Source organism: Panicum hallii, chromosome 9 (genome assembly GCF_002211085.1).
Source record: "Panicum hallii strain FIL2 chromosome 9, PHallii_v3.1, whole genome shotgun sequence".
NCBI lineage: Eukaryota > Viridiplantae > Streptophyta > Magnoliopsida > Poales > Poaceae > Panicum > Panicum hallii.
In genome coordinates this window covers 57,400,171-57,419,104 of record NC_038050.1, presented here as the reverse complement: position 1 = coordinate 57,419,104, position 18,934 = coordinate 57,400,171, and the positions used below count along the sequence as shown (strand labels likewise).

General features: G+C 46.6%; 2 protein-coding genes and 1 long non-coding RNA gene across 3 annotated transcripts; 2 read left to right on the top strand and 1 right to left on the bottom strand.

Annotated features, from left to right (window-relative positions):
• Positions 1-425: 425 nt before the first annotated feature.
• LOC112877907 (lysine-specific histone demethylase 1 homolog 3) lies at positions 426-9,628 on the top strand. The gene is made up of 10 exons (XM_025942279.1): positions 426-586; positions 702-812; positions 946-2,627; positions 2,752-2,893; positions 3,295-5,613; positions 5,709-5,802; positions 6,369-6,859; positions 7,664-8,332; positions 8,572-8,646; positions 8,879-9,628. The coding sequence occupies exons 3-10, from the start codon at positions 1,120-1,122 to the stop codon at positions 8,945-8,947; spliced, it is 5,367 nt and encodes a 1,788-aa protein (XP_025798064.1). The 5' UTR covers positions 426-586; positions 702-812; positions 946-1,119; the 3' UTR covers positions 8,948-9,628.
• Positions 9,629-11,899: 2,271 nt separating this feature from the next.
• On the bottom strand, positions 11,900-15,392 carry LOC112877908 (probable lysophospholipase BODYGUARD 1). The gene is made up of 3 exons (XM_025942280.1): positions 14,354-15,392; positions 13,693-14,239; positions 11,900-12,551 (listed from the first exon to the last, which is right to left on the bottom strand). The coding sequence occupies exons 1-3, from the start codon at positions 14,901-14,903 to the stop codon at positions 12,230-12,232; spliced, it is 1,419 nt and encodes a 472-aa protein (XP_025798065.1). The 5' UTR covers positions 14,904-15,392; the 3' UTR covers positions 11,900-12,229.
• LOC112877909 lies at positions 12,035-12,809 on the top strand. The gene is made up of 2 exons (XR_003225596.1): positions 12,035-12,176; positions 12,249-12,809. It is a non-coding gene; the product is annotated as an uncharacterized LOC112877909 (long non-coding RNA).
• Positions 15,393-18,934: the final 3,542 nt, after the last annotated feature.

Below are 18,934 nucleotides of genomic sequence, written 5' to 3'. Positions count from 1 at the left end.
TTTCCCGCGCTTTACTGTATGCCTATGCAAATGCAAAACTAGTTAAACATGTTCTATCAGCATCTTCTACTGCAAATATTATTATGAACATTTTAGATGACACTCGTCACAAGGAAAAAGAAAAAGTATATTATGGTTGGAACAGGATGCTAATATTTTTTTGAACTTTAAAGCATATACATGAATAACCATTAACTTAGAAACAAAATTATAGTAAAAAATACATATATTAGTAATAATTTTTTTCAAACCATGTCTAGAATTTCTATATAATTCCAATATATACAAAACCAGACACATGTTTCATTTGAACGTTGGTAGAATTATAAAAAACAGCTATATTTGCACACAGAATTGGTGAAAAACCAAAACAGCCAGCACAGCGTAAAACCGTATTAACCCCCCCTCTCCTCCCGACCCACATCACCCCGCCTCCGTCCCCGTCCCCTCTCCGAGCAAAAAACATCCGGCCCTCCCCGTCGCGGCCGACCTCGCCTGCGCCGCCGCCGCAGTTGCCTCGCCCGGTGCCCGGACGAATCTTGCTGCCGGTGGGGTGGAATAGGACCTTACTGACCCGCCCAAACCCGTGTATGTGCCTCCCAGCCCTAGACGTCGCACAAGGCTTTAGCTTCCTACGGCGCGTCGCCGAGGACCACGCCGCCGGGTGCTTACTCCATCGTTTTCTCTGTCTCTCTGCGCAGGATTTTCCGCCCACCTCTCTTCCTCCGCTACCACTGCTGCAGGGCTGGTTCTCCCTAGTAGTGTGGGGTGGAGATCCATCAGGGCGAGGGGCTGATTTCCTTCTGGTTTTGGTGAGTAATCCCTTCTTGTCTCGATGAATTCCTTTGGTCTAAGGGTTTGTTTTGTTCTCCATTGAGTTGGTTTTTGATTTGCGTGCCGCCTGATGCCCTACTTACCCAATCCATCAATCCATGGTTCGATTAGGTTTTTCATCTCGGTATTAGTTGACAAGATAGCACCTGCTCATACCTGTTTATGGTGAGGGTGTGGTCAGTTTTCCAAGAATTTAGGGGGTTCAACTGAACCCCCATGACCCAAGTGAAGTCCTCGCCTTGTGGAGCTCGTGGTGGCTGAGGGGAGGGTGTGTGGCCAGGGGAGATGGATGATACGTTGGCTATCATAAGGAAGAAGTTGAAGAAGCGGAAGAAGGGCAAGGATGGTAATGATTTCGGTGCAGTGGCTGAATGTGGAGCTGAGGTTCAAATGTTGGTTCAACAGGAAGATGTGCAGGGTGGTGTCCATACAGGTAATGATGTTACTGATGAGGATAGCAATCTGAGTGTCGTAAAGTTAGGGGATGTTGAAATTGCTGGGGATGGCGCTCAGCGTCTGGATGATTTGGGATTGGAAGACTCCTTGTCCGTGCTGTTTACAAGATCTGGTCGGAAGTCTCGGCAGGTCTCAGAGAAGGAGGCTGAAGGTGTTGAAGTTGCTTGTCAACATGACGAGGAAGGTCTTGACAAGGGATCTGCTTTGGTTCCAGATACAGCTTCCAAGGGCACTAAAAGGAGAAGGCGACGCACAAAGGAAGAGATGAAGAATGCTGCTGTGCAGGATCGGAAAGCCTCATTGCCCCGAAAGGCAAAGGCAAAGGCAAATGGTAGCAAGTCTACTAGACACTATACGGTTGGTCCTCACCAAACGTTGGGAGGATTATCTTCTTTTTCTCCTGACCTGGAAAATAAGTCTCTTATGAAAGAGAAGGCTGCAGATGATGAATTATGCCACCGATCATTAGGAGAAGCGCTTCTGCAAGATGCGGAAGCCAGCAAAGTACTGAAGGATGGATCTAGGAACCCTTCCAATGGGGCTACTCATCATGTTGAAATCTCAGTTTGGGCAAGCAATCACCCTGGGTTGAAACCTTGTTCAGGAAAGGTTGCTGAAAAAACATCTTGCACTGCAGCAAACACAATCAATGTTGGTGTTTCTGATGCACACACATATTCTCAAACACTAGGGAAGGACAGCAGTGATGATGTGGATTGTTCTCAAGGCAAGTCACCAACATCAATCATAAGAAGGAAAACTGGTCTAAAACCAAAACCAGTGCCCTGGAAACCTGTTCGACGAAAAGAGGCATTATCATCTGTTGATGCTGATAGTAAACCAGCTGAAACAATAGAAAGTATTGAACCAAATGCAGTTGTGCTTACAGAGCGAAATTTCGGTGAGCTGGCTGTTTTGGGGGCCAACGATTCTTGTTCTTCGCATGACATGCCAGCACCTGCGAATGATGTGGATATGGCTGATGTGGAAGTGCCATTGGATTATGAAGACACAGATAACACGTCAAAGGTGAAACGTGTTACACGAAGTTCCAAAAAACGCAAACATGGTGACATGGCATATGAGGGTGATGTTGATTGGGAAACTCTAATGCAAGAGCAGGGGCTGTTCTCGAACCCCTCAGCCAGCTTTACGGACCAATCAGTAAAATCAAAAGATAAAATTAAAACCTCAGAAGTTTATGAGGGTGGAGGTGATAATGGTGTTGCTGCAGTACGTGCTGGCCTGAAGGCAAAGGCTGTTACACCAATTGAGAAGATAAAGTTCAAGGAAGTCTTGAAGAACAAGGGCGGCCTTCAGGAGTACCTAGAGTGCAGGTAGGTTAATGTTTTACTTTTGAGCTATATGTACCCTGATTTTCTTTTTACCATCTTAATATCAAATTTTGGTGGAATTAACCCTGCATCATTGTTTTTGTGTCTGTTTCTTTTTGTATTCCAGGAATATGATACTAAGTCGCTGGAGCAAGGATGTTAAACATTTATTGAATCTTGCAGAATGTGGTGTTTCCGTCTTTCCTTTGAAAGATGAGTTGCCACGTCAAGCACTTATTCGTGATGTGTATTTGTTCTTAGACCAAAATGTAAGTTGAGTCACCCTTACTCTTGGTCAGGCTTCATAACACAGGTTTCATTACTTTCCAAAATTGCCTTACCAGATTAAGCTGTCAACTTCCACCTAGGTTAGCTGCACCTATCAGACCTCTTTGATGACTTGCTCACTGACCTTCTGAACCATTGAACACTCCTTTTCTTTTTACTTTTTTCGAGAATGTGCCTGAGCATGTGTTTCATTAAGAGGAAAGCAATAAGTTTACAACAACGCCACACTGAACAGCGCTGGGTAGCTCAAACCAAAAACAACTATCACACTTGAGCATTCGTTTTCCTTTACATGCAATCAGCTTGTTCTTTTAGTCAGTATGTTTTTCTTAATTGCAAAAGAGTACCTGAATGATAACACACCATACTTCATGAATTTCAGGGCTACATAAATGCTGGAATTGCATCGGATAAAGTGGCAAAGGAGCACGACACTCCTGAATTTGTGGAAGTACCCAAGCTAAATGAATCACATAGAATTGAATCAGTAAGCATTCAAGATGACATTGTCTCTGTACCACTCCAGAATGGGGATTTTGAGTATGGCACAGGCATTGAATGCTGCAGAACTGAATGTGTTAAAAATACCGAGTGTGCTTTAGTAGAAGCATCAAATGATAAGGATTGCCCCGCTGTTGACTGTGATGCTCTGGAGTTGCTACCTCACTTGAAGTCTGAAGAACAGCCAACTGAAGAAAAGAATCTTGGTGTATCAACTGAAGGTAGAGATGCATCATTGCCGTCCAGCAATTTGGATATACAAGGCAGGTCATATGTGGACTCTTTTGTTCGAAAAGTTGAAGTCTCTCACCAACCAGAAGCACCAGAAATTGAAACTTGTGGAAATAACTGTCAAAGTGGTAGGGTTGAATCAGGTGCATATCGCAAAAAGATAATCATTGTGGGAGCTGGCCCTGCTGGTTTAACTGCGGCTCGCCATTTGCAACGCCAAGGTTTTTCGATCACTGTTCTTGAGGCACGAGATAGGATTGGTGGTCGTGTTTATACAGATCGCACGTCACTTTCAGTTCCTGTAGATTTGGGTGCTAGCATTATTACAGGAGTGGAGGCTGATATAGCTACTGAAAGACGAGCTGATCCATCCTCTTTGATCTGTTCTCAGCTTGGTCTTGAACTGACTGTGTTGACTAGTGCTTGCCCTCTGTATGATGTAGTAACTGGTAACAAGGTTCCTGATGCACTGGATGAAGATTTAGAAGCTGAATATAATGGCCTTCTTGATGAGATGGCACTGCTGTTTGCGCAAAATGGTGACAGTGCAATTGGTTTATCCCTTGAGGACGGTCTGGAGTACGCTCTTAGGAAGCGTCGTGCAGCTCAACATATGGATTCTGTTGAGCGGGATGATCACTTGAAAAGTTTGACAAATGCTGGAGCTATAGACATTTCCAAAAGTGCTTCAACAGAAAAGGAGATAGCTCATTGTGGGAAGGATGATAAGGTCGACGTCCTCAGTCCTCTTGAGAGAAGGGTTATGAACTGGCACTTTGCACATTTAGAGTATGGTTGTGCTGCACCGCTAAAATCTGTATCCCTTCCATACTGGAACCAGGATGATGTATATGGAGGATTTGGTGGTCCTCATTGCATGATAAAAGGCGGTTATGACAATGTTCTGTGCAGCCTTGCAAAAGGACTTGATATTAGGTTAAACCATGTTGTAACTGAAGTACTGTATGGATCTGATGAGTTGGGGGCTAGCTGTAAGGATGGGAAACACGTCAAGGTTTCCACCTCAAATGGCAACGAATTTACTGGAGATGCTGTGTTAATCACTGTTCCTCTTGGTTGCTTGAAAGCACAGACAATTAAATTTACGCCCTCCTTGCCAGATTGGAAACTATCTTCTATAAACAAGCTTGGGTTTGGTATTCTAAACAAAATAGTATTGGAGTTCCCTGAGGTATTTTGGGATGATAATGTGGATTACTTTGGTGCAACTGCAGAAGAAACAGATTTAAGAGGACAGTGCTGTATGTTTTGGAACCTCAGAAAGACAGTTGGGGCACCAGTTCTGATAGCTCTACTTGCTGGGAAGGCTGCTATAGATGGGCAAAGCATCAGTTCTGATGTTCATGTTAACAATGCTATGGTGGTTCTCCGGAAGCTCTTTAGGGATGCTTCTGTACCTGATCCAGTTGCATCTGTTGTGACAAATTGGGGCCTTGATCCCTTTAGTAGAGGTGCTTACTCTTATGTTGCAGTTGGAGCATCAGGGCGAGATTACGACATTCTCGGAAGGCCAGTTGCAAATTGTTTATTTTTTGCTGGTGAAGCAACATGCAAAGAGCATCCAGATACTGTTGGTGGTGCAATTTTGAGTGGTTTGCGAGAAGCTGTTCGCATCATTGACCTAGTAAACACCGGAAATGACTATATCGCTGAGGTAGAAGCTCTACAAACTTACCAAATGCAGTCAGACAGTGAAAGAAATGAAGTTAGAGACATGTCAAATAGACTTGAAGCATGTGAACTTTCTACTGCTCTAAGTAAAAACTCATCTGATGTGACGTATCCAATTGTTAGCAAGGAATCTTTACTGCAAGAAATGTTCTTCAGTGCAAAGACAACATCAGGGCGCCTACATTTGGCTAAGGAGTTATTGAAGCTTCCTACAGATGTTCTTAAATCATTTGCTGGGTCTAAAGAAGGACTAAGCAAACTGAACTCTTGGATACTTGTAAGTTGATTAACGAGTTATTTCTTTAAGCAGTCATAGTACCAGTACTTTTCCTATATTGAAAAATCTTCATGTTTGCAATCTAAATTTGGCAGGATTCACTTGGGAAAAATGCTACTCAACTACTGCGGCACTGTGTTCGCTTGCTTGTGCTTGTTTCCACTGATCTGGTAGCTGTGCGCTTGTCAGGTATATACAAAGTTCCATATCCCTTTAAATGACATTTGGTAGGGAATGCCACTCGACATGGCAGGTGTTTCATGTTCCTCCCTTCCAACCTTAAACTTTGGAAGGGTACAAAACCTTATTGGGTTATTACATTCATATTCTTAGGAGTCTAATTTACCTTGCCAGTTTAGCGAACCCCATCCTGTTTTACTTTTATATAATGGTTGTTCATTCATTAGGTAGAAAAGGAAAACAAATAACCAAATACCTATTACTATATAAGTATATATGTGCACTACTGAATTGATCTGTCTGCTGTAGTTATTGGTTATTACATTCTTATTCTTAGGCATCTAATTTACCTTGCCAGTTTAGCAAACCCCTTCCTGTTTTACTTTTATATAATGGTTGTTCATTCATTTGGTTGATGAAAAGGAAAACAAATAAGCAAATACCTATTACTATATATGTGCACTACTGAATTGATCTCTGTCTGTTGTAGTTAGTGCGCCCGTAGATGCTTGTATAAATTATTTGCTATTGCAGCCTGGTGACAAGCCTGATTCTTCTCTTTGAACTTCATGCAGGAATTGGGAGGACTGTTAAGGAAAAGGTTTGTGTGCACACAAGCCGAGATATTCGTGCTATAGCTCGTCAATTGGTCAGTGTTTGGATTGAAGTTTTTCGTAAAGAAAAGGCCAGTAATGGTGGACTCAAATTGCTGCGTCGAACACCGTCAATTGAATTGAGTAAGACAAAGAGTAAGGATTTGCAATCAGGAAAGCCTGCCTTACGTGTACCAAATGAATCTTCGGACAATAATAAAGTAGCTTCCCAGCGCCAGCGTGCAAGATTCACAAGTAGCCACTCACCACCAAAAGCAAGCAAGAAGTTTGAGAACAAGGAAACAAAATTGGAAACTGGGACTGTTAGAAGGTCCGATGACAACTCGTTTTCCCAAAAGCAACAGCATGTTATTGAATCTAAGGTGGAGCATGGCATTCCTATGTCTGAGGAAGAAGCTGCTGCATTTGCTGCTGCTGAGGCTGCTCGAGCTGCTGCCATAGCAGCTGCACAGGTCTGTGACTAAAGTTTTCTTTTGATCAAGTTTTTTTCCAACTAGTTATGTTTTAATCTTCACCATTGAGCATCCTTATCAGCTCTCATGTGAACGTTATTCACAAAAAGCTGAGAAAGCTTGTTATGTGCCTCTCTATATTGTCATAATTTCATTACCCGACACTGCAGAGTTGGAAATTTTGTGCTACTTTAAGCTTTTTTCATCTATTGCAAAATCTGCACATAAATTTTCTAGTTTAAGCTTTATTTCTTTTATTGCAAAAACTAGGGCATATATTTTTCTGCAAACTATAGTTGTGAATGCAAAATATCGAGACATTTACAATTTTTTCCTTATCTATAACCTGTTGCTCTTCTTTCTTTTTATTTATCACTGAGTGAAGTTTTTCTTTGCAGTACTTCCAAGAAAAGCTACTATGGTCCTCCTTATTTTGTGCACGTGTTTGGGACATACCTTGTATTGTGCAATGATTAGAGCAATATTACTTATCACTGATCACGTGTGATCGAACATCCAATGGAAACTTTAAAAATCCCAATGTGGAATTTTAGGCTTAGAATTTTGAAACTTGTAAACAGTTTTGACTCTGACTTTAGATTAAACAAAAAATAGAAATTTGATAAAATTTAAGGCAGCCAATTGCCAATTATGGTAATTAAGGCTCTAATTAGAATCAGAGTGGTATATGAAAATATTCTAGTTGGTGATGTTAGTCCAAAATAAATAAACTTTTGCAGTGTTCTAAAAAAAGGGAAAATTGTCCAACTCTTTACTCATGTATGTTTTTTGTGTGTTTCATAGGCATATGCATCTGTAGAGGCAGAGATAAATGTGCCTCGTGAGCTTCCAAAGATACCGTCATTCCATACTTTTGCGATGCGTGATCACCATTTGGATGAATCTGATACAAGAAAAAAAGCATTGAAGGATAATTTTGGGAGACTTGAGTGCATATCAGAAAATGGTTCCAAGAATGGCAAAGCTAAGAACTCACCTGATGATGCTAACTGCGCTGATGTTGACAGCTTGAAAATGTCTGGTGATAATGGCACACAGAGGAGCCACTCAAACGAGAAATCCTGCCTAGCAAATACTAGGGATCATTCTACAGACATTGGTATTTTAGACGGTCGGGCATGGGTGGATACTGATACAATCTGCATTGATGGTGTGAAGGATCCTCTAGCCATTGAGAGGTGGCAAGCACAGGCAATGGAAGCTGATAAAGAGTTCTACAGTCGGATACGCATACCTGATGAAGAAGATTCAACTAGTCAGAAGCAGGCATGCCGTAGCTCTGCCTCACAGGGTGCCGACAGCAAACCTGCATCCGAACGGCAATCAAGAGGCGTGGAGCATATAAAACAGGGTCTTGTGAATTTCATAGCCTCGCTGCTGATGCCATTATACAGAGGAAAAAAGATTGACCGCGAGGGGTACAAAACAATCATGCGGAAAGCTGTTAACAAGGTAATCTTTTTATTGGATTATCAACTTGAAAACGTAACTTGATACTCTGTTTTATGGTAGTTAGTTCATACTTTAAAATGTTTATTTTCCATGTAGAGCTGCATGTGTTGCTCGATTTTCTTATCATGTTATTTCCATCATCCTTCTGTGATCTATTTGAGTACTGTTGCCTGGTGAATTAGGTCATTAATATGATAGTAACGATACTCACAGTGTCTCTGTTTCTCTCTGCCCAACAGATAATTGAGACATGCTCGGAAGGAGAAAAATTGATGACCACTCACGAGTTTCTTGATGTTAAAAGGAAAAATAAGGTGCGGCAATGTTCACTTCTTACCCAAGTTTTATACTTTTGTCCAGACCCTACCTTATAATACTGCATAGCTCTCTACCAATGATGTTATTATTCTGTTGATTTCTATCTGATGGCTTGGGATTCTGACAGCAGGAGCCATTCTACGCCTTACTAGTCTCTTCCGATAATTCTTTTACTTAATCGGAATAATGTTATATGTTTTAACTCATGGGTGTTTACCATCAATGCAGATTGAATCCTTTGTGGACAAGATGGTTGACAGGCATTTGCATGTGGTTAACAAACCTGCCAAACCATAAGGTTCACATTCGCAGTGGTGTTGTGTGCAAAGGAAGCTCTTTTAAAACACCAAGCTCTCACTCAGTGATCGTGCTCCAATCCAAATGAACTAAGACTGTGAATGTGAACCTTATGGTTCACCAGTGCTGCCAACAAGATCAGCAGGATACCTATTACCCAGACTATCGGGGTGGCCCAGAAAAGCATTGACCATTTCAGCACATTTACTTTTGTATTTAGTTAGGCATCTTTCCATTATCGTAGCTATAGGTCAGTCAAAGGCTTAGACCTCTGTGCACTCGACAAGCATGTTGTGCATGCAGTAGCTTGGATGCCAAGTTGAGTTTCTGTGGCTTGATGAAGTGGCATATGGAGATCCTGGATTCAGCGTGATCTCATATGCAATGAGGGCTTTTGTGCCTTACATGGCGGTAGTTCAGTCCACCCTAGCGGATTAATCCTGTTCGTTGTTCAGAGTTAACTTACACCAAAGTAGATCCTCTTCTCTATTTGTTGTACAGTTCTTTTGCAATTTCTAACAGGGTTTAACTTATAGTTGGTCGGGTTAGAAAGGCTGCATTGGCAGAGAAGGTTGAGCTTTGCAGCCCTTTGTATATCCTTCGCTGCTTATAATGTGCCTCCTTGATGATTGTCGAATGCTAAATGATTGCAAAAGAAAAAAAATGATGTTTAACCCCCCCCCCCCCCCCCCCCCAAATTCTCTGGTTGATTTTTGCCCTTCTCCATATGTTTGTATGTTTCAGTATGATTGTATGACTCAAGGGGGATACACTGCCATGGTGTTCCAACATATTTCGTGGATTCCATCATATACTGAGGCATATGTTTCTATTCTTCTGTATTCTGTGCCTGGAGCTCACGATAGAGCTTTACTTTCTCCTCTTGAATATTATACGTGCAACAAGTAAGGCTCGGTACTTCAGATCTGCAAGTTCAGGATGTTTACAATACCATGCAACAGGTTTCAGTAACTACATGAGCCTTTTGTGTTAACTACATGTTTGTTTGTTTGTTTATCAATAAGCTATGCCAGTGTGTTTCCATACGATTCTTTAAAGTTTTGTCTTTTTCCCTTAAAGCTTTCTGTTCCCCTCGTGCATCTGATATACTAATTCCTTGTCTCCACTTCCAGATCCGGTATCTGGTTTTGTCCAGTGATTTTTCACTTGTAATTACTCTGCAGGTAGGTGTTACATTTCTCTTCTTGTATTATTCTTTGTTACTGTGGTAACTTCTGCCTTCTCCCGTGCATCCTGTGTGCTCTTCATTGATTAAATACCTGCTGGACCAGAGATATCCAGGAGATGCCTTCATTTCAGTCCACTCCTTGCATGGATGCATACAAGGAGTCCAGGTATACCTTCCGATCCCCAGGTCCAATCCAAAGGATTTTCCTTCTGTAACTGATATCATTTCCTTATCATTGCCATCTGAACTCTTGTGCAGGATGCAAAATCAACCCATGATTGGTTTGGCATGTATACTGAGGTAGGTGCTGCAAGTGGCATAAACGGATCTCAATTTTGACCACCCCCAAGTCCCAACAAGCCTAGCCGAGCTGGAGCATGGCTACAGCATTGCTCAATTTCATGCTTGTTTCTTGTGCTGGCTCGCTTTGTCCAGGCAGTTCTTGAGCAGCAGGAAGGAACCCTAGATCGCTACACGCGGCCACCGTCCAGACAATGGTCCGCTGCTTGCTTGGGGTGGTGGGCACGGGAGGATTGATGGAACGCCTCAAACGGGGAGCACTTGTATTGAATGAGCAGGCTTCATCTCACTGTACATGAGATCTTGCATGGCTGCCAGCTTTTACTACACTGATTACACTGTAAATTAAGTTGCTGGAGACAGTGCCATTACAGTTGTTTGGATATGGATGTTTGATACTGATTAGATTAATTGCATAAATGTAGATTAATTCTTGAGACGAATCATTAAGCCTAATTAGTTCATGATTTGATAATGTTGTGCTACAGTAAATATATGCTAATGATGAATTAATTAGGCTTAATAGATTCATCTTGTGAATTAGTCTCCATTTATGCAATTAATTTTATAGTCAGCTCATATTTCATATTTCGTCCTTCTAATTCGCATCCAAATATTTGACGTGACCCGGATTAAAAATTAATCCCTAAATCCAAACACGTTCTAAGTGTGAGTGATAGATCGGAGATTTCGCTCCATGTTTCAAACAAAATCTTGGGCTGGAGTGAATGGTTGCTGTTAGATTGAGCCGTTCTGTTGCGCAGGCAGGCAGATGCAGCTGTAAACTGTAATAACTCTGCGCAAGTACAGCAAGCTGCGGCCCTAGTTGGGAGACGGTGAATCCTTTTACTTTATCGTCCTCCTGTGGCAGCTCCTTATGATCTCCATCAGGTAAAGATTGGGAAAGTCGGATGAACAGTTGATGGGGAGGAGTTGGACAGTGCGCAGGTATATCGATTTTGCTATGCCGTGATTTTTTTTTGGAGCATCTTGGGTCCATTCATAATTTTATAGGTAGTTATGCACCATTTATGGGAACCATTCAGGCGACAATGCATTTCGAAGACACCGTAATGTGTCCACAGGGTACAGCAAGGTATGGTGTTCTGACCTTTGCTCTGAATCTCTGCAGGTTGACGCGGAAACTCTCTTCCGGAATCCAGATTTGAGCTGGACCGACCACTGGCAACCACGACATGGGAATAGAGTGTTCAATCTTCTGTAGGATGGTGGGCAGCAGGGGAAGCATCGAACATGCAAGAAATCAGAAATTCGCCTTCAGTTCTAGTTCTATTTCAGCGATTCGTTTTGCTTGCATCTCCTATATGAATTGTATTTCCATTATAGATTACAATAATAATAATGTTGTATCTCATGAAGCACAGGAACGCACCGCGAAGAGAACCGGGGAAGAGAGAAGGCGCAAGCTCAACAAATTGATCAGGTCACATTCTGTTCATGGATTACAGCCGAAACGACTCGTCATTTATCATAGTTATACACAGCACCAGGCAAGAATTTTCTCAGCCTTCAATATGAAAACTTGAGAACGAGAAGAAAATACAATGGGGGAGAAAAGGAAAGGAAAAAAAAGGTAAAATGTAATTAGGTAACCTTCACATTTCTCTCGAGCCCTTCTGCCCTTACACTTCCTGTCGCCTCCGTCCAGAAACTTGTTGCTAGTTTGCAGCCATGCCATGTTCTTCCAAGACCCCACCCTTCTGTTAACCTGATTCTGAGGTGCGTTCTTAACACTCCCCGTGATTCCGTCCTATAAACTTGATTATTAATCCTCAGCGTCTCCTGTCCCAGATCTCCTCGAGTTCCCTGGCCAGGTCCTTCTGCCGGCCGACGACGATGGTGACGTGGTCCTTGCCGTCGATGACCCTGACCTGGGCGCGCGGGACCTTTGCCTTCACCGCGTGGCTGCACTGCACGGGGAGGAGCTCGTCGTCCCCGCCGTGGTAGACGGTGACGTCGCAGGTGAGCTGGTCCCGGACGACCTCCAGGCATTTGTCGATCTTGCCGGCGCTGCCGCAGATGATGTTGTGGAGCGTGTGCCACGACGCGATGTGGGTGTGGCAGAAGAAGCCGTCCATGAGGTAGGTCCGGACCCTGCCCGTCGCAGCACGACCAACGGTTGGTTAGCCCAAAATAATAATAACAAACAAGCGTCCCTCCCAAAACTGACCCTGCCTAGCTTGGTTTAGTAGCTAGTACTGCACTGGTTGTCCATTTATACAGTCTCGAACTGTTGTTCATGCGCCCGGCTGGCTGCATCATATGAACATGCAGAAAAGATGAACTCTGTACACTGTACACCCCTTTGGGGGGTACCCTTCACCAAATCTTGGAACCTAGAGAGTTGGAGAAGTTAATGGCCATGTCCTTTTCTTCTGATGCTGCTAAATGCGTAAGCTCATACTGCTAACGAGAACGAATGGCTACACACATTAACTTTAGGCATCAATGCCATGGCGCACCCTTCTCATGAAAGGCATCTATTGTTCGTTAGTTTGCACTGAAACGAACGGCTTGCTCTGTTTTCTTTCCTCCTTTGAAATTTTCGAGGAAATTCAGTGAGATCGCCCGAGTAGCTGGTGGTTGGTCAGTTGGGCAGGTGCAGCGCTGCAGCTCAGTGTCTGTCTGGCCTGGCCACCCGGCCGGCAGTGGACCGGCGGATGGGCGCCGGCCGCTGCACCGAGCACCCCAGGCCAGCGGCTGACCGAGGTCAACTCATTCCTATGCACCCCCCTATTAACTCCCCTATTGATCACATCGTCGCAGGCGATGCAGGCCGGGCCCCACCCGTCGCTCCTAAATGCTGGAGTACCAAGGGAGTGGAGTGGAGTACGAGTACCCTGTGTCGAGATCCTATCATCCTATTGATGATGCGATGCGAAGCGACCTCTTCTACGAGCGAGCTCGCTCGTTCGCTCCCTTAATTCCCGTTGGTTTCATGCAAAATCAAACCAACCAATGGAAGGAAGAAGATGGCCAACCGGCGTACCACAAACCAGTCCCCAAAACCCTTGGATGGAGGACGCAAGGAAATGTTGTTGAGCCGGTCGCTGACCTAATTTCACCTCCCAGATGCTCACCGAATCTCGTGATCTTGGTTTCTCGTTTCTACTGAAGAATGGAAAAAGGTTTGTTGCCCCAAAAAGGTCTTCTTCTTTTTTTTCAAGAGAAGAAGGCAGTAAGTTGATGTAGGAGGTGGGAAACACTGGCTGGATTCGCAATTGGTACCCCGTACCTGTAGAGGGTGAAGACGCGGAAGGCGAGCTCCCAGAGGCGGTGGTGCTTGCAGAGCACGATGCTGACGGTGCGGCTGAGATGCTCGTACCAGCACGCCACCGAGGCGCCGAACGCGATCGGCGGCCACACCCGCCGCGGCGCCACCGTCCGGAGCACGTACTGCGTCCCGACCTCGCCGCGCGGCACCGGGAAGTAGGGCGGCGCGACGAGGGTGAGCGACCTGACCGCGGCGGGGTACTTGACGGCGAGGGCGAGCGCGAGGATGGAGCCCAGCGAGTGCGCCACGATGTGGAAGGACCGCACCCCGTGGCGCTCGATCACGGAGCGCTCGATCATCTCCACGTGCTCCCGCAGCGTGTACAGCGAGTCCGCCGGCTTGGGGCTGCGCCCGAACCCGAGGAGGTCCACGGCGAACAGCCGCCGCCGGGACCGCGCCGAGGGGCTCACGTGCGGGAGCACCGTCTCCGTCCAGAACCCCGACGACGAGATGAACCCGTGGATGAACAGCACGTCCTCCTCCGGCGCCGCGCCGCCGCCGACGCCGCCTGCATTTATTATTTCATTTGTTGAGAAACGAAACGACGGTGAGAAGATCGAGCGCTGACGGACGGACGGCCGGCCGGCCGGCCTCGGGTGCGCGCGCGCGACGCCATACGTACCTTGCGGCGCCTCGACGTGGACGAAGAGGCGGCCCGTGTCCGCGGGGTTGCAGTTGGCGCAGTGGCAGTCGGACCACCGCGGCGACGGGTACGGCCTGTGCTTGCCGCCGCCGACGCCGATCTTGCCCCGCAGCATCTGCACGATGGCCGAGTGCACGGCAACCCCCGCCGGGCGCCGCTTGGAGGCGCCGGACCCGGACGCGGACGCGGACGCGGACGCCGCCGCGCAGGCGAGCACGGAGGGCCGCTCGTAGAGCGTGTCGGAGATGTCCTCGAGGTGCAACTTCGTGGACGACAGCATGCTGACGACCTTGGAGCCGCCCCGCTCCGACACGACGATCTTGCCCGTGGCCCCCGCGGCCGCCGCCGCCGGGGCCGAGCGCGAGCAGTAGCAGGGCCGCCACGCGCCCTCCGCCACGTAGTCCGCCACCTTGTACACGACGCAGAGCAGCACCTCCAGCGCGTCCAGCAGCACGAACACCAAGAGGCTCACGGCCTCGTTCGCCGCACGGCCGGCCGACGCCAATGCCGACCGCGCCGCGGCGCCCATCTCTCCGGGAGGATGAAGGCTGTAGCAGCGCGTGGACGGGGAGGCAGCGGCTCAGGAGTCTGGGCGAGGGAAGGTGGTGGTGGTGGTAAAGAAGGGTGAGGCGAGGCGAGGCGAGTGAGTGAATTGATGGTGCTCTCGCATTAAAGCGCAGGGGTTGGTGGTGGTTGAACTGACACGGCCAACTGGGGCGCGCGGGTGCCGGGCTGGGGCGCCGGACCAGGCAGCCCAAGTAAGCTCAGCGCCTGCACCTGTCGGAAGCCATTCATAGGTAGACGACCAGACGGTCCACGGGAGGCGACAGGCCATGCAGGATCTGTTGGTATAGTACTAGTAGTAGTAGTAGGAGTAGTAAACAAAAAGAAAAAAAGAAATTAGCGGTGAGATCAGATGCCAGTGTTTCACCCATGGAGGTCACTTGCCATTGCTAAAAAACTCTATTTTTAGCACTAGCTTCCCCTTCCCCCCTTGAAATTGGAGGCCAGGTCCAAGGAAACAACGGGACAGCGAAAGCACAAGGCGCCACCACTTTCCGAGCCATCGGTGGCGTCGCCGTTGACGCCTTGTGCGCCCCCTGAACGGCGGTCTCAAGGCGCAGCAACAACAGCATCTGTGCAGGTTCCCCACCGGGCAGGACTCTTTCAAGGTAACCATAGACAGACAGATAAACATGAAAAGAAAAAGAAAATGTATGGCGCCTTTCCAGTGGCCGCCACATGTTCTGAATTTCTGACAGTATGCTCCTTCATTCAGGCTTCAGCATCTCTCAGTTCAGTACAGGAGAGGAGCTCCATGGATCCGCCGCTCCGGTGCCCCCAATGCAAGGCCCCCAACTGCATGCAGCTGCGTGTTTGTTTCGCTACAACACCGACGACAAGCTCTCGGCAACAGAAACTATGCAGCACGCCAGCACGCACAGCTCAAGGAGTTCGGCAATGGTGATTGCGGCCCATTTTTTTTCCTCGGGATATACGGGCTCGAAATACGGCTCCCAAGTAGTACTCGATTGGGGGTCTCGGCCAATAGTCCATAAGCACGTCTCGCCACCGTGCATTTCCTGACGAGGATTTCGCCGGCGTACAACGCCGGGCATTTGCAGCGTCCAACGTACGCACATGGCTGCGTGCACACACGAACGCCTCTTTCGGCCACGATGGGAGCGGAGATTGTGCGCGCGCGCGGTACTGCAGCGCAGTGAATACATGCTGTACTGTGCGTGTACCCGTCGTCTAGGCGTCTAGCACGTTCCTGGCTGCACTCGTCAAAATTCGATTCGTCCATGATCCGGAAGACCCGTGGCACTGTGCTCAGAGAGAGAGAGAGAGAGAGAGAGAGAGAGAGAGAGGACCTCCCGTGCGGACACGTGTGCGTGGAGGCGTTACGGAGAGGTTTACTGTGGGAAACGTTTGCATTTCAGTAATTGAATGATGAATGAACTCTCTCTCCACGATCTGGACATTCTTGTGTGCATGAATGAGCCACCTGACCAAGATGGTAACCTGACTTCGGTGATCGAACTCTCAAGTCTCCTGAAGCGGCGACGATTCAATCCGGCCATTTAACTGCACGCTAAAACCACCAGACGAACCTGACGAAACAAGCAGGATCTAGCAAGGATCGCGACCAATTCCGCTGATGGTTAGAGGACCAGCCGGGGTACGGACGCCGCGAGCTTACGTGATTTTACACTCGCTCAGTAGGTGAGCTACGGCGGGAGGAAAGCTGAGACGAGCGGCCCGTGTAGGTGAGCAGGCGCCGGAATTCAGAAGGGCCCCCATTGTTTATTCGGAACTCAGCAGCGCGGACTAACTGCGGGGCTCGAATTCGGGCGGAATCGTTTCTAGATTTAGGTAGAAGGTTGCCTCCTCGGCAGTCACCAGCTGAAAGAGATGGCCGGGGCACTGGTGAGCTGACTGCGTCTGGGATTTTTGTAGGTAGATAGAGTGATGGTTGCGGGGGTTAGAAAAAACGTCTAGCGAGAGGGACGGTCTAATGAAGATGGCATGGAGAGAAATGCACGTGATTAGTAGTATATGTGTTGCGTGCAAGGAAGCAGAGGTTTAGCCATGTGCAATTTGCAGTGCGTGAGCAGCGTCGAGTCAACAGCACTCAGGCCGCAACCTACCCATCAGGATTCAGGAATAGAAACTGTTTTTTGTTTTTAGCGACTTTTGTTAGTGGGCTGCCAGACTACATGCATGATAACAATTGGGCCATCAGGAATTTGGCCCTGCTACGAAAGGTGAGCTGCGGCAGGAGCGGCGCGATTCCCCTTTTGGCCCAAAGGCCCACATCAAATCAAAGATTACCACTATTCATAAAACCATACATCGTGTGTGGTCGGCCCAATACGGCCGCCTGGTGTTTTCGATCGGCAAGCAGAATATCCACCAGCTTCCAGAAGAAATCCCATCCCCCACCCAATCGCCCTCCCTCCGCAAGGCAATCCCAATTTCCACATGCTTCAAAACTGGTTATTCAAACACTCTGACATACTATCTGAAAGTAACAATGGATTCTCCTGTCTCCTCAGTAGAATGCCCATGGCAACTATCCATGGTTAGACGAGGATTCTCCCCACCTTTGATTGTTTTCATTCTTTGACTTTAATGAGTTTTTCTAGTGCTAATAACTATCCTCCATTTTCTTTTCAGATATTTTTCGACGATCAGTTGATCGCCTGCTGCAACTGGATAGAATAATAATCGGCCAGTGAGAGATTAGCTGCATGTTAAGGTTTAGCTTACGGATGGTCCCATAAACCCAGGTTAACCATCCAAAGCCTCAGACGTCGTGATCGGACTCGCCGAAATGTTTCGGACGGGGACAAGTGGTTTTGGTTAAAACCATCCAAATTTTCGGGCGTCACTGGCCACGCCCGCACTCCGTTTCGTGGATGCAATTAGCCACACCCACACCCGTGTGGACATGCGCCCCCTATCCCTTTCATCTCCTTAATTTGGTGTTTCCATGTTCAGTATTCCATAGAAAAAAACTTCATCCCGTTCTTCTGATGCGCTGGACCTGACGCCTCAAGACCTGATGACCTCATCGATTCCTGTCGTTTTCTCTGTGAAGGTTGTAGCAGCAGGTGTGCCATTTGCAGTATCTTTATGGCATATTTCTACGAATCCCTGATTTTTGTCGACTAAAGTATGGTTGCTGACTAAGAGCAATTCCAGCAGCAACCCACTAAATTAGATCCTCCAAATGCTAAATATGAGTTATTTTTTAGGAACTTCTAAATTTGCTTCAACTCCAGCAATATCCCTCAATTCTAACTTATAATAGAGGGCTTCGCAGAGACCCTCTAAGAATAGAGGGTGGAGAAGAGAATTTGGAGGCCTTCCAGGATCTGTTGGAGTGCATCTTTTTTGTTTAACCCTCTAAACAGCATACCCTCTAAGCAGGTCCCTATCCCAAGTTTAGATGGTTAAAAAGAATACACTCAAGTAGAGTCTTTACTCGGCCCTCTGTTCTGGGGAGGCTTCCAAAGTCCCTGCTCCACCTTCCATTTCCAGGAGGTCTCTAGAGATCCCTCTATTTATAAGTTAGAATTGAGAGCTATGCTAGAGTTGAAGAAAATTTGGAAGCTCCTACAAAATATAGGCAGATCTTATTTAGCATTTAGAGGGTCTGATTTAAGAGTTATTGCTGAAGTTGCTCTAATGCATAATGCATGATACGCAAGGTTTTTGGGTAAAAGATGAACAGATTTTAAGAAAGGATATCTGTGTGCGACAGCTGTTTGAGACTTTGAGTGAGTTTCCTCGCTGAATACTTCGGGCGAACCTTACCTGCGGAATGTGGACTTGGCTCTCAATGAGTATGCTAAATGAGGCGATTAGATATTGCTCACTGATTGGTGGTATCATACTGATGTGATGCCATCAAAGATGTGAATCACCATGTGATGTAATTGCATTTTTTTTGGGGCGAAAGATTAGTTTAGCCGTTTAGGTGCGGCTAGGCTTGCTTATCCTGTGCTCCATGAGAGTGAGAGGTGTGAGCTGTGGGCTTTGCTATCTCTTCCC

Excerpts from the sequence above, each read along its gene's own strand:
- LOC112877907 (XM_025942279.1), top strand. The coding sequence starts at position 1,120 with ATGGATGATACGTTGGCTATCATAAGGAAGAAGTTGAAGAAGCGGAAG. Across the intron at positions 6,860-7,663 it reads CTGCCATAGCAGCTGCACAG|GCATATGCATCTGTAGAGGC; the intron begins GTCTGTGACTAA and ends TGTGTTTCATAG. Across the intron at positions 8,333-8,571 it reads TGCGGAAAGCTGTTAACAAG|ATAATTGAGACATGCTCGGA; the intron begins GTAATCTTTTTA and ends TCTGCCCAACAG.
- LOC112877908 (XM_025942280.1), bottom strand. The coding sequence starts at position 14,903 with ATGGGCGCCGCGGCGCGGTCGGCATTGGCGTCGGCCGGCCGTGCGGCG. Across the intron at positions 14,240-14,353 it reads CCACGTCGAGGCGCCGCAAG|GCGGCGTCGGCGGCGGCGCG; the intron begins GTACGTATGGCG and ends TAATAAATGCAG. Across the intron at positions 12,552-13,692 it reads CGCGTCTTCACCCTCTACAG|GGTCCGGACCTACCTCATGG; the intron begins GTACGGGGTACC and ends TGCGACGGGCAG.